General features: G+C 44.4%; 1 protein-coding gene across 1 annotated transcript in view; it reads left to right on the top strand.

Annotated features, from left to right (window-relative positions):
- Positions 1-16637, top strand: part of LOC139386206 (small G protein signaling modulator 2) — a 225032-nt gene that overhangs the window by 130159 nt on the left and 78236 nt on the right. The window contains exons 4-7 of the mRNA XM_071131685.1: positions 12119-12292; positions 12898-12965; positions 13408-13556; positions 15509-15643. Of these exons, the coding sequence (XP_070987786.1) occupies positions 12119-12292; positions 12898-12965; positions 13408-13556; positions 15509-15643 (526 nt within the window). The remainder of the gene's footprint in view (positions 1-12118; positions 12293-12897; positions 12966-13407; positions 13557-15508; positions 15644-16637) is intronic.

The following is a 16637-nucleotide window of genomic DNA, read 5'->3' as shown; positions in this document are numbered from 1 at the left end:
ATTTTTTGTGGTGCCTTTCAAATAGGTGATAGCTGGCTGAGTGCTGTCCTGAGGCTCTATGGGGTTGGTATGGGTTGGTGAACTGAGCCTCAGAACCAGCTGGCTGAGGGGACTCTTCTCTTGTTTCATCTATTGACATTATAGAGCTGTGTGATGGAATGTTTTGGGGTCACTTGTTTTTAGGTGGTTGTAAAATTTGATGGCTTTTTTTTCTATTTGAATGAGGAGGGGGTTTTGGCCCAATTCAGCTCTACATGCGTTATTTGGAGTTTGTCTTTGCACTTGCAATACAGTCTGGCAAAACTCTGCATGCAGTATTTTGATTGGATGTTAGTCCCATTTTTGTAAATTCATTATTAGAGAGTGGACCCCCATACTTCACTGCCATATAGAGTAATTCGTTCTAGAACTGATTGGAACATTTTGAGCCAGATTCTAATTGGAATTTCTATTTTGATGTTCCTTTTAATGGCATAGAATGCTCTTCTTGCTTTGTCTCTCAGCTCATTCACAGCCATGTGAAAGCTATCTGTGTTGCTAATATTTAGTCCTATATATGTGTAGTTTTTGGTGTGTTCTAATAGAACTGTGTCCAAATAGAATTTATATTTGTCATCCTGATTTCTGGACATTTTTTGGAATATCATTATATCACATTTTTTTTTAGATTAACGGTCAGAGTCCAGGTCTGACAGAACCTGTGGTTAACGGTCAGAGTCCAGGTCTGACAGAACCTGTGGTTAACGGTCAGAGTCCAGGTCTGACAGAACCTGTGGTTAACGGTCAGAGCCCAGGTCTGACAGAACCTGTGGTTAACGGTCAGAGCCCAGGTCTGACAGAACCTGTGATTAACTGTCAGAGCCCAGGTCTGACAGAACCTGTGAATAACGGTCAGAGCCCAGGTCTGACAGAACCTGTGGTTAACGGTCAGAGCCCAGGTCTGACAGAACCTGTGATTAACGGTCAGAGCCCAGGTCTGACAGAACCTGTGATTAACGGTCAGAGCCCAGGTCTGACAGAACCTGTGATTAACTGTCAGAGCCCAGGTCTGACAGAACCTGTGGTTAACGGATTAACGGTCAGAGTCCAGGTCTGACAGAACCTGTGGTTAACGGTCAGAGTCCAGGTCTGACAGAACCTGTGGTTAACGGTCAGAGTCCAGGTCTGACAGAACCTGTGGTTAACGGTCAGAGCCCAGGTCTGACAGAACCTGTGGTTAACGGTCAGAGTCCAGGTCTGACAGAACCTGTGGTTAACGGTCAGAACCCAGGTCTGACAGAACCTGTGATTAACTGTCAGAGCCCAGGTCTGACAGAACCTGTGAATAACGGTCAGAGCCCAGGTCTGACAGAACCTGTAATTAACGGTCAGAGCCCAGGTCTGACAGAACCTGTGATTAACGGTCAGAGCCCAGGTCTGACAGAACCTGTGATTAACGGTCAGAGCCCAGGTCTGACAGAACCTGTGGTTAACGGATTAACGGTCAGAGCCCAGGTCTGACACAACCTGTGATTAACGGATTAACGGTCAGAGCCCAGGTCTGACAGAACCTGTGATTAACTGTCAGAGCCCACGTCTGACAGAACCTGTGATTAACTATCAGAGCCCAGGTCTGACAGAACCTGTGATTAACGGTCAGAGCCCAGGTCTGACAGAACCTGTGCAAATGATCTAGGTGCTGATGTAACTCCTCCTTAGTGGGAGACAGCAGCACCAGGTCATCTGCATACAGCAGACCCTCCTTAGTGGGAGACAGCATACCCTCCTTAGTGGGAGATAGCAGACCCTCCTTAGTAGGAGACAGCAGACCCTCCTTAGTGGGAGACAGCAGACCCCCCTTAGTGGGAGACAGCAGCACCAGGTCATCTGTGTACAGCAGACTCTCCTTAGTGGGAGACAGCAGACCCTCCTTAGTGGGAGACAGCAGACCCTCCTTAGTGGGAGACAGCAGAACCTCCTTAGTTGGAGACAGCAGACCCTCCTTAGTGGGAGACAGCAGACCCTCCTTAGTGGGAGACAGCAGACCCTCCTTACTGGGAGACAGCAGCTCCCAGGTCATCTGTCTACAGCAGATACTTGATTTCAGTGTTGTGTAGGGTGATTCATTAATGTAGATGTCAATTATTGGGTCTTTCTGCCCCCCCCCTCTCTCTCTCTCTCTCTCTCTCTCTCTCTCTCTCCCCTCTCTCTCTCTATCTCTCTCTCCTCTCTCTCTCTGTCTGTCTGTCTGTCTGTCTGTCTGTCTGTCTGTCTGTCTGTCTGTCTGTCTCTCTGTCTGTCTGTCTGTCTGTCTGTCTGTCTGTCTGTCTGTCTGTCTCTCTCTCTCTCTCTCTCTCTCTGTCTGTCTGTCTCTCTGTCTCTCTCTCTCTGTCTCTCATCAAATCAAAATCAAATCAAATTTATTTATATAGCCCTTCGTGCATCAGCTGTGCATCTCTGTGTCTCTCTGTCTCTCTCTCTCTGTCTCTCTCTCTCTCTCTGTCTCTCTGTCTCTCTCTCTCTGTCTCTCTCTCTCTCTCTCTCTGTCTCTCTCTGTCTCTCTCTGTCCCTCTGTCTCTCTGTGTCTCTCTCTCTCTTTCGCTCTCTGTCTCTGTCAATTCAATTCAAGGGGCTTTATTGGCATGGGAAACATGTGTTAACAGTGCCAATGCAAGTGAGGTAGATAATATATAAAGTGAAATAAACAATAACAATTAACAGTAAACATTACACATACAGAAGTTTCAAAACAATAAAGACATTACAAATGTCATATTATATATACAGTGTTTTAACAATGTACAAATGGTTAAAGGACACAAGATAAAATAAATAAGCATAAATATGGGTTGCTGTCTCTCTCTCTCTCTCTCCCTCTCTCTCTCTCTCTCTCTCTCTCTCTTGGCTGCATTCTTGTGAAAATACAGTAGCTGAAAATTGATTTGCAGTAAACAGAAGCAGCCACACACACACACACACATACACACACACACACACACACACACACACACACACACACACAAACACACACATGAATCTGCCTGACAGTGGCTCTTCCTGCTGTGTCTGGTCTGTGAGTTTTCTTGCCAACCAATCGCTACGTCTGCTGGCTGTGAGGCAGATGGATGGCCGGGGTCAGTTACTGGACAGAGTACACACACACACACACACACACACACACACACACACACACACACACACACACACACACACACACACACACACACACACACACACAAACATGAACATACACACACCCAAACATGAACACACACACACACACACACACACACACACACACACACACACACACCCAAACATGAACACACACACACCCAAACATGAACACACACACACACACACACACACACACACACACACACACCCAGGCATGAACACTCACACACACATGCACACATACTCACTCAGTCACACACTTTACACTCTATTCAGGCAGACACTCATCTACCACAGTATACCCACCCACTGTTTGCAAGCACTGTCTCGGATATGTCCACACACTCTCCTGTCAGCTGTCACAACACTGGCAGTATCTCCCAGACAGTCTCACTGGCAGTATCTCCCAGACAGTCTCCCTGGCAGTATCTCCCAGACAGTCTCCCCTGTCATCTTCCATAACACTGGCAGTATCTCCCAGACAGTCTCCCTGGCAGTATCTCCCAGACAGTCTCCCTGACAGTATCTCCCAGACAGTCTCACTGGCAGTATCTCCCAGACAGTCTCCCTGGCAGTATCTCCCAGACAGTCTCCCCTGTCATCTGCCATAACACTGGCAGTATCTCCCAGAAAGTCTCCCTGGCAGTATCTCCCAGACAGCCTCCCTGGCAGTATCTCCCAGACAGTCTCCCTGGCAGTATCTCCCAGACAGTCTCACTGGCAGTATCTCCCAGACAGTCTCACTGACAGTATCTCCCAGACAGTCTCCCCTGTCATCTGCCATAACACTGATAGTATCTCCCAGACAGTCTCCCTGGCAGTATCTCCCAGACAGTCTCCCTGGCAGTATCTCCCAGACAGTCTCCCTGGCAGTATCTCCCAAACAGTCTCCCTGGCAGTATCTCCCAGACAGTCTCCCTGGCAGTATCTCCCAGACAGTCTCCCTGGCAGTATCTCCCAGACAGTCTCCCTGGCAGTATCTCCCAGACAGTCTCCCTGGCAGTATCTCCCAGACAGTCTCCCCTGTCAGCTGTTATAACACTGGAGGTACAGTGGAAAGAGAAAGTATGTGAACCCTTTGGAATTACCTGGATTTCTGAATAAATTGGTCATAAAATGTGATCTGTTGTGAAGTCACAACAACAGACAAACACAGTCTGCTTAAACTAATAACACACAAACAATGATACGTTTTCGTGTCTTTATTGAACACACTCTGTAAACATTCACAGTGCATGGTGGGAAAAGTGTGTGAACCCTCGGATTTTATAACTGCTTGACCCTCCTCTGACAGCAATAACCTCAACCAAACGTTTTCTGTAGTTGTGGATCAGACCTGCACAACGGTCAGGAGGAATTTTGGACCATTTCTCTTTACCAAACTGATTCAGTTCAGCAATATTCTTGGGATGTCTGGTGTGAACTGCTCTCTTGAGGTCAGGACTCTGACTGGGCCACTCCAGAAGGTGTATTTTCTTCGGTTGAAGCCATTCTGATTGTTACTTCTGTGTTTTGGGTCGTTGTCCTGTTGCATCACCCAACTTCTGTTGAGCTTCAATTGGCGGACAGATTGTGCTCCGGCATGCATCTTTACAGGACGGCCACTCATAGGGAGAGTAGCAACAGTGCTGAACTTTCTCTATTTACAGACAATGTGTCTTACTGTGGACTGATGAACATCAAGGCTTTTAGAGATACTGTAACCCTTTATGCAAGTGTCAGGAGAATTCTATACTCCTGTTCATTTACCCATTACATTATGTTACCCGTAGTCTGTTATATCAGGGTTTGTAAGATACTGATAGAAATGAAAACAGACAGAGGTCCAGTCAACCAAAGTTAAATGTATATTCACGGGAACGTTCTGACGTGTACAGTACAGGACCTTCAATTTATTGCGACACACATACTTCCACACCAACCATCAAATCCGCCCACCAATAGAGCCTAGGGGAGTAAGTGAGAATAGTGTCTTCCTACCCTCCCCTAAGATAAGGAGAGACCTGGGACTGGGAAGTTCTCAGTGTCCCAGCCAAGGTCGCCCGGGATCTGGCTCAGACAGATAGTCTGTTCTCAGAACACTAGACACATTATTCCCAAAACGTTGATTCTGACTAAAACCACACACAGTATTATAATATAATCATCGAATGAGTCTAACACTTACACACTTGTATTATAATAATCTAATGATTGAAATTAAGTTCATACAATCACATGGTATCAGACCTATGGTTTCATACAATCACATGGTATCAGACCTATGGTTTCATACAATCACATGGCATCAGACCTATGGTTTCATACAATCACATGGTATCAGACCTATGGTTTCATACAATCACATGGTATCAGACCTATGGTTTCCTACAATCACATGGTATCAGACCTATGGTTTCATACAATCACATGGTATCAGACCTATGGTTTCATACAATCACATGGCATCAGACCTATGGTTTCATACGATCACATGGTATCAGACCTATGGTTTCATACAATCACATGGCATCAGACCTATGGTTTCATACGATCACATGGTATCAGACCTATGGTTTCATACAATCACATGGTATCAGACCTATGGTTTCATACGATCACATGGTATCAGACCTATGGTTTCCTACAATCACATGGTATCAGACCTATGGTTTCATACAATCACATGGTATCAGACCTATGGTTTCATACAATCACATGGCATCAGACCTATGGTTTCATACGATCACATGGTATCAGACCTATGGTTTCAGGACTGTAACATTCTAATAATTTATTAAAACACATTTCCTTATCAGCAAGTCAACAATTCTTAGGTCTTCTGAGATGTCTTTTGTTCGAGGCATGGTTCACACCAGGCAATGCTTCTTGTGAATAGCGAACTCTAATGTTGTGAGTGTGTTTTATAGGGCAGGGCAGCTCTTACCAACATCTCCAATCTCGTCTCAATGATTGAACTCCAGGTTAGCTGACTCCTGACTCCAATTAGCTTTTGGAGAAGTCATTAGCCTTGGGGTTCACATACTTTTTCCAACCTACACTGTGAATGTTTAAATTATGTATTCAATATAGACAAGAAAAAGACAATAATTGATGTGTTATTAGTTTAAGAACACTTGGATATAGGGGGCGCTATTTAAATTTTTGGATGAAAAACGTTCCTGTTTTAAACAAGATATTTTGTCACGAAAAGATGCTCGACTATGCATATAATTGACAGCTTTGGAAAGAAAACACTCTGACGTTTCCAAAACTGCAAAGATATTGTCTGTGAGTGCCACAGAACTGATGTTACAGGCGAAACCCAGATAAAGATCCAGGAAGTGCCTCATTTTTTTAAACAGCCTCATGCCAATGACTCCTTATATGGCTGTGAAGCAGCTAGGAGTCAGCTTACGTTTTCCACGTTTTCCCTAAGGTGTCTGCAGCATTGTGACGTCTTTTTAGGCATTTCCATTGGAGAATGGCTGTAAGAGACCATATAGGGCGAGTGGACGCATGGTGTCTCCCGGAGAAAACGTTGCGTAAAATACTGAGGTAGCCATATTTCCAATAGTTTCTTATGAGAAACCAACTGCCTCCACGGATATATTATTGAATACATATGTTAAAAACACCTTGAGGATGGATCCTAAACAACGTTTGCCGTGTTTCTGTCGATAATATGGAGCAAATTTTGAAAAAAGTTTGGCGTTATAGTTGAAGTATTTTCGGACGATTTCTCTGCCAAGCAGGATGAACAAACGTGACGTTTTTCGCCTCCAAAAATATTCTTTTTGGAAAAAAGGAACATTTGCTATCTAACTGGGAGTCTCCTGAGTGAAAGCATCTGAAGTTCTTCAAAGGTAAATTATTTAATTTGGTTGTTTTTCTTATTTTTGTGAAAATGTTGCCTGCTGCCAGCAGAGCCTAGCATAGCATTATGCCATGATAAACTTACACAAATGCTTGTCTAGCGTTGGCTGTAACGCATATTTAGAAAATCTGAGATAACAGTGTTGTTAACAAAAGGCTAAGCTTGTGTTTCAATATATTTATTTCGTTTCATTTGCGATTTTCATGAATAGGAAACGTTGCGTTATGGTAATGAGCTTGAGGCTATGAGTACGCTCCCGGATACGGGATTGCTCGTCGCTAGAGGTTAAGAACATTGTGTTTGTCGGCAGGGTAGCCTAGTGGTTAGAGCATTGGACTAGTAACCGGAAGGTTGCAAGTTCAAACCCCCGAGCTGACAAGGTACAAATCTGTCGTTCTGCCCCTGAACAGGCAGTTAACCCACTGTTCCTAGGCCGTCATTGAAAATAAGAATTTGTTCTTAACGGACTTGCCTAGTTAAATAAAGATAAATAAAATATTGTTGGGACTTAGATGAAGAGCAAATCTAATTTTACGACCAATTTATGCAGAAATCCAGATCATTCCAAAGGGTTCACATACTTTTTCTTGCCACTGTAGTTTCCTATGGGCCGTGGTCAAAAGCAGTGCACTATACGCTATAGAGGGAATAGGGTAACATGTGAGGTCCACCCCAAACCTTTCAGATGGGTAATTTCCCCATGGCAGCATTCTCTGCCCCCCCCCCCCCCCCCACCACCAAGACAACAACCCAATCCTAGAGCCATTGATGTCGCAGGTCTTCACAAATTCAAAATGTCATCAAATGTCAACATGCACCGGAGATGACGGTAGATTAATGTACGATACGATTTCTATTTGTCTCCGACAAACAAATTAACATGAGGAATACGCGCCATGATGACAGGGTTTTGTATCTAAGACGTGTGTGTGTGTGTGTGTGTGTGCTCTGAAATTTGTAATTTAGCGTCAGGCTTGAATGGCACCCCGTCAATTCCTATATAGAATCAAGCTCCATCACTGTCTCTTGACAGGAAGCTTTAGAGGAAGAGGAAGAGGATATGAAAGTATACTCTTGAAGCACACTCTTCACACTGGTCACCCACTATAGGCTGCTTCCCAAATGGAAGCCTTTCCCCTCAATTCAGTGCTTTACTTTAGAAGGCCAGCATTCCGGAGTCGCCTCTTCACTGTTGACGTTGAGACTGGACAGAGGAACTCTGCCTAGAAGGCCAGCATTCCGGAGTCGCCTCTTCACTGTTGACGTTGAGACTGGACAGAGGAACTCTGCCTAGAAGGTCAGCATCCCGGAGTCGCCTCTTCACTGTTGACGTTGAGACTGGGCAGAGGAACTCTGCCTAGAAGGTCAGCATCCCGGAGTCGCCTCTTCACTGTTGACGTTGAGACTGGACAGAGGAACTCTGCCTAGAAGACCAGCATCCCGGAGTCGCCTCTTCACTGTTGACGTTGAGACTGGACAGAGGAACTCTGCCTAGAAGGCCAGTATCCCGGAGTCGCCTCTTCACTGTTGACGTTGAGACTGGACAGAGGAACTCTGCCTAGAAGGCCAGCATCCCAGAGTCGCCTCTTCATTGTTGACATTGAGACGGGTGTTTTTCAGGGTACTATTTCATGAAGCTGCCAGTTGTAACTTGTGAGGCATCTGTTTCTCAAACTAGACACTAATGTACTTGTCCTCTTGCTCAGTTGTGCACCGGGGCCTCCCACTCCTCTTTCTATTCTGGTTAGAGACGGTGTGCGCTGTTCTGTGAAGGGAGTAGTACACAGCGTTGTACGAGATCTTCAGTTTCTAGGCAATTTCTCACATGGAATAGCCTTCATTTCTCAGAACAAGAATAGCTTCCTGCTAAATAGACTGATGAGTTTCAGTAGAAAGTCTTTGTTTCTGGCCATTTTGAGCCTGTAATCAAACCCACAAATGCTGATGCTCCAGATACTCAACTAGTCTAAAGAAGGCCAGTTTTATTGCTTATTTAATAAGGATAACAGTTTACAGCTGTGCTAACATCATTGCATAAGGGTTTTCTAATGATCAATTATCCTTTTAAAATTATAAACTTGGATTAGCTAACACAACGTGCCATTGGAACACAGGAGTGAAGGTTGCTGATAATGGGCCTCGGTACGCATCCCATTAAAAATCAGCCGTTTCCAGCTACAATAGTCATTTAAAACATGAACAATGTCTACACTGTATTTCTGATCAATTTGATGTTATTTTAAATGGACAAATTTTTTAAAATAAAAAAACAAAAAAAACAAGGACATTTATAAGTGACCCCAAACTTTTGAACGGTAGTGTGTGTTTATGTAAGTAAAGGGGGCCATTTGGGACACAGCCGTGCTTTGGCTCTACATGCCTTCAGATGGCAGATCTGGTGAACAGACACAATACTAACTAATACAAGGGATGCATGTATTTCAGTGTGTGTGTATGAGAGAGAGAGAGCGAGAGAGAGTGTGTTTCTGTGTGTGTGTATGAGAGAGAGAGAGTGAGAGAGAGAGTGTGTTTCTGTGTGTGTATGAGAGCGAGAGAGGACGAGAGGGAGTGTGTTTATGTGTGTGTGCAAGAGAGAGAGAGAGCGAGAGAGAGAGTGTGTTCCTGTGTGTGTGTATGAGAGAGAGAGAGCGAGAGAGGGCGAGAGAGAGAGTGTGTTTCTGTGTGTGTGTATGAGAGAGAGAGAGAGCGAGAGAGAGAGTGTGTTTCTGTGTGTGTGCATGAGAGAGAGAGAGCGAGAGAGAGAGTGTGTTTCTGTGTGTGTGTATGAGAGAGCGAGAGAGAGCGAGAGAGAGAGTGTGTTTCTGTGTGTGTGTATGAGAGAGAGAGAGCGAGAGAGAGAGTGTTTCTGTGTGTGTGTATGAGAGCGAGAGAGGACGAGAGAGAGTGTGTTTATGTGTGTGTGTATGAGAGAGAGAGAGCGAGAGAGGGCAGGAGAGAGAGTGTGTTTCTGTGCGTGGCAGGCTGAAGAGGCTGAGGGTGAGTGCATCGTGACTGGGTGGTGGTTTGAGTGGGCGTAGGGGAGTAGGGTGGCGGTGGAAGTCGTGTGGTGTGTGTGTGTATGTGAGAGTGTTGAGCTACGATGTGGGAGCAGATACAACTCTGTTAGACGTTTCTTCTATATTATAAAACCGCTGAGAATATCAATCAACGCAGGAAAGAAAGAGAAAGAGATAGCAAAACAAAAAGAGAGAGAGAGAGATAGCAAAACAGAGACAGAGAGATAGCAAAACAAAGAGAGAGAGAGAGAGAGAGATAGCAAAACAAAGAGAGACAGAGAGATAGCAAAACAGAAAACAAAGAGTGACAGAGAGATAACAAAACAAAAGGGAGAGAGAGATAGCAAAACAAAGAGGGAGAGAGAGATAGCAAAACAAAGAGGGAGAGAGATAGCAAAACAAAGAGAGAGAGAGAGAGAGAGATATCAAAACAAAGACAGAGAGAGAGATAGCAAAACAAAGAGGGAGAGAGAGAGAGATAGCAAAACAAAGAGAGAGAGAGAGAGAGAGGAAAGAGATGAACAGAGAGAGAGAGAGAGAATCGGAAAGGAGAGAATGAAGACACGATGATATGAAAAGACAGGAAGGGAGATAGAAGAATAGAAGTAGAACAGAATTTCAAAGTAGACTTCCACCTCCACTCTGCTCGACTCGTGGATAACTCAGGTAAACAACGATAAACAACGGCAACTTCTGCATTAACTCACACTGCACTGTATACACAAAGAGGTCTAGGCTGTCAATGTCTGTTCCAGTCATGATTACATTATTGACATTTAATTCGCTTTCTCTTTGTTGCTTTTGTTCTGCATACTACATTACTGCCTCTTCAATTTTACGACTCCCTAATTTCGAAGATGAAAGCTTGTAATGCGATTTTCCCCTCTCATTCCCTCTCTCAAACGTGCACCTCTTGGTGTCCCCCAGGATAGAGTTTGTAAAACGCTGCATTAGGGCTTAATAGAGTCGTCTGAGTGGTATCTTTGATGTTGTTCGTTAGGGCTGGGAATTTGCGCAGGGGACCTCACGATACTATTTCATCACCATACTTTGGTGCCGACACGATATGTATTCTCACGATTCTATATGTATTACGAGTTTGATACTGGGATTTTATTGCGTGTGTCTGCTGCAGAGAGACAAGAGAAAATGAGTTTTGATCAGTCATGGAAATATAAAGTGCTGAAAATATGTTTGTTTATGCTAAAGAAGATGGAGAACAAGCTATAAGATAAAAAAGGTTTTGGCATAGGTACAGACTACTTAAACTAGCTGACGCTACCTAGCAACATAAATATAATATCATCCAAAAATATATCAAGCTATGTAACTGTATGGACCCCCCCCCCCCCCCCCGGTCCCTCCCTCACCATTGGTCATTGATCCTGCCTGAGTCTTTCATGGGAGACTTTTGATATCCCCCTTTGAATCAGATGTAGGAGAAAAGCATGCAGACGTTTAAAAAAAGAAAGATATGCTACTTAGCGTTTTATCTAGAAAATGTCTGCCACGACTAGCGAAAGATGACGAGGTGGAGACCGTACCATAGCCGTCATGACTATCCTTCCCCTTTTAAATGCAGTCAAGTGTATCCATCTCCTAGTCTGCTCTACCAAGAGGAAGACACACGACAAGACAAATCAGTCTGCTCAGATATCTGAATAGCATACAATCTACTGTACAGTAGGGTTGCAAAATTCCTGGAATGTTTCAGAAATTCCCAGGTTTTCCAGAAATCTTGGTTGGAGGATTTCCTGGTTCCCTCCTACTTCCTTTAATCTTCAAACCGGGATTTCCTGGTTCCCTTCTACTTCCTCTAATCTTCCAACTGGGATTTCTTGGTTCCCTCCTACTTCCTTTAATCTTCCAAACGGGATTTCTGGATTCCCACCTTACAGCAATACCAACCTTACCTGAGATCATCTGTCAAAAAGCCTAACCTCTCTACCCTACCTCGAACCCTAACCCCTACCTCTACCCCTACCTCTACCCCTAACCCCTACCTTGAACCCTAACCCCTACCTCGAACCCTAACCCCTACCTCAAACCCTAACCCTGTCATTTACTGACCTTTGCCCTTCGCCCCTAGAACCCAGAGGACCCAGAGTGTGGGTCAGGAGCCCCTGAAGAGGCAGGGGTCGTCGTCTGCAGGTCGCGCCCCCCAGCCCCTCTCCGCTCAGGCCATCAAGCACATCTGGGTTCGCACCGCCCTCTTTGAGAAGGTCCTGGACAAGATCGTACAGTACATCGTGGATAACTCCAGGTAAGAAATGAAAAGGAAACTTCTGCATTAACTTACACACTGCAAAGAGCTGTAGTTTATCAATGTCTGCTCCATTCATGGTTACATTATTTTTAAATTAAATTAGCTTTCTCCCTGTTGCTTTCGTTCTGCACTCTACATTACTGCTTCTAATTTAATTCACTGTTTTCTCCTACATTAGGCCTAATGGAGTGTTTCTCATGTTGGACTCACTGCTCTTTTGTTGTTTCTCTACGGTGTGTGTGTGTGTGTGTGTGTTGTCTCTACAGTAAGTACTATGAGAGGGAGTCTCTGATGTGTGTGTGTGTGTGTTGTCTCTACAGTAAGTACTATGAGAGGGAGTCTCTGATGTGTGTGTGTGTGTGTTGTCTCTACAGTAAGTACTATGAGAGGGAGTCTCTGATATGTGTGTGTGTGTGTGTGTGTGTGTTGTCTCTACAGTAAGTACTATGAGAGGGAGTCTCTGATGTGTGTGTGTGTGTGTTGTCTCTACAGTAAGTACTATGAGAGGGAGTCTCTGATGTGTGTGTGTGTGTTGTCTCTACAGTAAGTACTATGAGAGGGAGTCTCTGATGTGTGTGTGTGTGTGTGTGTTGTCTCTACAGTAAGTACTATGAGAGGGAGTCTCTGATGCATGACACAGTGTTTGGACCCATCCTGGCATGTCTACTGGGTAAGTTTGACTACGAGCTGTTATAAAAAATGCTACATTCGTTTGTTAAAATGATACATTGGGATGCTATAATGCCCCTATGGAGTGTTATAATGCTACATTGGGTTGTTATAATGCTGCATTTAGGTGACACAAAAGCACATACTGTAGATGCTCTTTTTTGCTTATATTTACTCTCTCCCTCCCTCATTCTGCCCCTCTTTTACCCCCTCCCTCCTCTCCCCCTCCCTCTCCCCCTTCCCCCCCCTCCCCATTTCTCTCCCCCCCACACCTCCCCCTCCCACTCTCCCCCTCTCTCCCCCTCCCTCTCCCCCTCCCCCTCCCACTTTCTTCTCCCTCCCTCTCCCCCCTACACCCCCCCCCCCCCCTCTCCCCTCCCTCTCCCCCTCCCCCTCCCACTTTCTTCCCCCTCTCCCCTCCCTCCTCCCTCTCCCTCCTCCAGTGGGTCCCTGTGCTCTGGAGTACACTAAGCTGAAGACGTCCGACCACTTCTGGACGGACCCGTCGGCCAACGAGTTGGTCCAGCGCCACCGGATCCACGGGGCCCACCGGGGCCAGGACGCTTCCCCCAGCAGGAGGCCCGCTCTGGGGGTGAGAGAGGCTGGGTCCCTCCGGGGGGGGGGGGGGGGGCAGGGAATACATGGGGGGCACTTACTGGAGTCGATCAATACAGTACAATACATTCTGTGAGGATTCAACGAGTAGCTATGGCAATAATCATTTCCTGTATAGTTCTTTAACCAGGATAGTCCACACCAGTTGTTTTACCCACCTGGTAGTAGCTTCTCAGAAGGGGTTAGACAATAGGGCTAAGTAACTACAGGGTTATTGGTTCAAATCCCCGGTGGGTAAAGAACCCAGTCAGTTTCAATCATGGTGATATGGTCTGCGTATCTAATGACACAGTATTCCGTATATAGTGCACTACTGTACCAGTCACATTCTGTTAAAGGTCCCCACACACTTCCCTGGGTTGCTCCTCTTTTCAGCTAGCTGCAATAAACACTCAAACTGGACAGTTTTATTTCTACATTCAAAGACTCAATCATAGACACTTTTACTGACACTTGTGACTGCATCGCGTGATGTGTTTTGTCTCTACCATTTTGTCTTTTGTGAAGTTGTTTATGCCCAACAATGTTTGTGCTGCTACCATGTAGTGCTGTTGTCATGTTGTGGAATCTCTCTTTATGTAGTGTTGTGGAGTCTCTATGTAGTGTCTCTCTCTATGTAGTGTTGTGGAGTCTCTATGTAGTGTTGTTGTCATGTTGTGGAATCTCTCTTTATGTAGTGTTGTGGAGTCTCTATGTAGTGTTGTTGTCATGTTGTGGAATCTCTCTTTATGTAGTGTTGTGGAGTCTCTATGTAGTGTTGTTGTCATGTTGTGGAATCTCTCTTTATTTAGTGTTGTGGAGTCTCTATGTAGTGTTGTTGTCATGTTGTGGAATCTCTCTTTATGTAGTGTTGTGGAGTCTCTATGTAGTGTTGTTGTCATGTTGTGGAATCTCGCTTTATGTAGTGTTGTGGAGTCTCTATGTAGTGTTGTTGTCATGTTGTGGAATCTCTCTTTATGTAGTGTTGTGGAGTCTCTATGTAGTGTTGTTGTCATGTTGTGGAATATCTCTTTATGTAGTGTTGTGGAGTCTCTATGTAGTGTCTCTCTTTATGTAGTGTTGTGGAGTCTCTATGTAGTGTTGTTGTCATATTGTGGAATCTCTCTTTATGTAGTGTTGTGGAGTCTCTATGTAGTGTTGTTGTCATGTTGTGGAATCTCTCTTTATGAAGTGTTGTGAAGTCTCTATGTAGTGTCTCTCTTTATGTAGTGTTGTGGAGTCTCTATGTAGTGTTGTTGTCATGTTGTGGAATCTCTTTATGTAGTGTTGTGGAGTCTCTATGTAGTGTTGTTGTCATGTTGTGGAATCTCTCTTTATGTAGTGTTGTGGAGTCTCTATGTAGTGTTGTTGTCATGTTGTGGAATCTCTCTTTATGTAGTGTTGTGGAGTCTCTATGTAGTGTTGTTGTCATGTTGTGGAATCTCTCTTTATGTAGTGTTGTGGAGTCTCTATGTAGTGTCTCTCTTTATGTAGTGTTGTGGAGTCTCTATGTAGTGTCTCTCTCTATGTAGTGTTGTAGTGTCTCTCTTTATGTAGTGTTGTGTAGTCTCTATGTAGTGTCTCTCTTTATGTAGTGTTGTGGAGTCTCTATGTAGTGTCTCTCTTTATGTAGTGTTGTGGAGTTTCTATGTAGTGTTGTAGTGTCTCTCTTTATGTAGTGTTGTGGAGTCTCTATGTAGTGTTGTAGTGTCTCTCTTTATGTAGTGTTGTAGTGTCTCTCTTTATGTAGTGTTGTGGGGTCTCTATGTAGTGTAGTGTGTCTAGCCTGTTTCAATACTCAATAACGTAGACCTTTCTTCCTGGCCTGTTTCAATTCTCAATAACATAGACCTTTCTCCTGGCCTGTTTCAATTCTCAATAACGTAGACCTTTCTCCTGGCCTGTTTCAATTCTCAATAACGTAGACCTTTCTCCTGGCCTGTTTCCCAGATCCGGAAGAGACAGTCCAGCGTCAGCATGTCCGAGGATAAGTTTGCGGCGTCTGCACGGGAATACGTGGAATCTCTTCACCAGAACTCCCGTACTCACCTGCTCTACGGCAAAAACAACGTCCTGGTCCAACCGGTAAGACGACACAGAGTTTTCCTACTGTAACATGTAGTGGTATTATTGTTGTACTGTAGACATTATTTTAGTTCAGGCAAGAAGAGGATCAGCCACCTCTCTGAGCCGGCTTCCTCTCTAAGTTTCTTTCTGCAGTAGGTTCATGCCTTCGAATCAAAGCTAATCTCATTTTATTTGTCACATACACATGGTTAGCAGATGTTAATGCGAGTGTTAGGAAATGCTTGTGCTTCTAGTTCCGACAATGTAGTAATAACCAACGAGTAATCTAACCTAACAATTCCAAAACTACTACTTTATACACGCAAGTGTAAAGGGATAAAGAATATGTACATAAAGATATATGAATGAGTGATGGTACAGAACGGCATAGGCAAGATGCAGTAGATGCTACAGAGTACAGTATATACAGTGCCTTGCGAAAGTATTCGGCCCCCTTGAACTTTGCGACCTTTTGCCACATTTCAGGCTTCAAACATAAAGATATAAAACTGTATTTTTTTGTGAAGAATCAACAACAAGTGGGACACAATCATGAAGTGGAACGACATTTATTGGATATTTCAAACTTTTTTAACAAATCAAAAACTGAAAAATTGGCCGTGCTAAATTATTCAGCCCCTTTACTTTCAGTGCAGCAAACTCTCTCCAGAAGTTCAGTGAGGATCTCTGAATGATCCAATGTTGACCTAAATGACTAATGATGATAAATACAATCCACCTGTGTGTAATCAAGTCTCCGTATAAATGCACCTGCACTGTGATTGTCTCAGAGGTCCGTTAAAAGCGCAGAGAGCATCATGAAGAACAAGGAACACACCAGGCAGGTCCGAGATACTGTTGTGAAGCAGTTTAAAGCCGGATTTGGATACAAAAAGATTTCCCAAGCTTTAAACATCCCAAGGAGCACTGTGCAAGCGATAATATTGAAATGGAAGGAGTATCAGACCACTGCAAATCTACCAAGACCTAGCCGTCCCTCTAAACTTTCAGC

The sequence above is a fragment of the Oncorhynchus clarkii genome, chromosome 27, assembly GCF_045791955.1.
Source record: "Oncorhynchus clarkii lewisi isolate Uvic-CL-2024 chromosome 27, UVic_Ocla_1.0, whole genome shotgun sequence".
Taxonomy (NCBI): Eukaryota; Metazoa; Chordata; class Actinopteri; order Salmoniformes; family Salmonidae; genus Oncorhynchus; species Oncorhynchus clarkii.
This window is presented reverse-complemented; position numbering and strand designations above follow the sequence as displayed.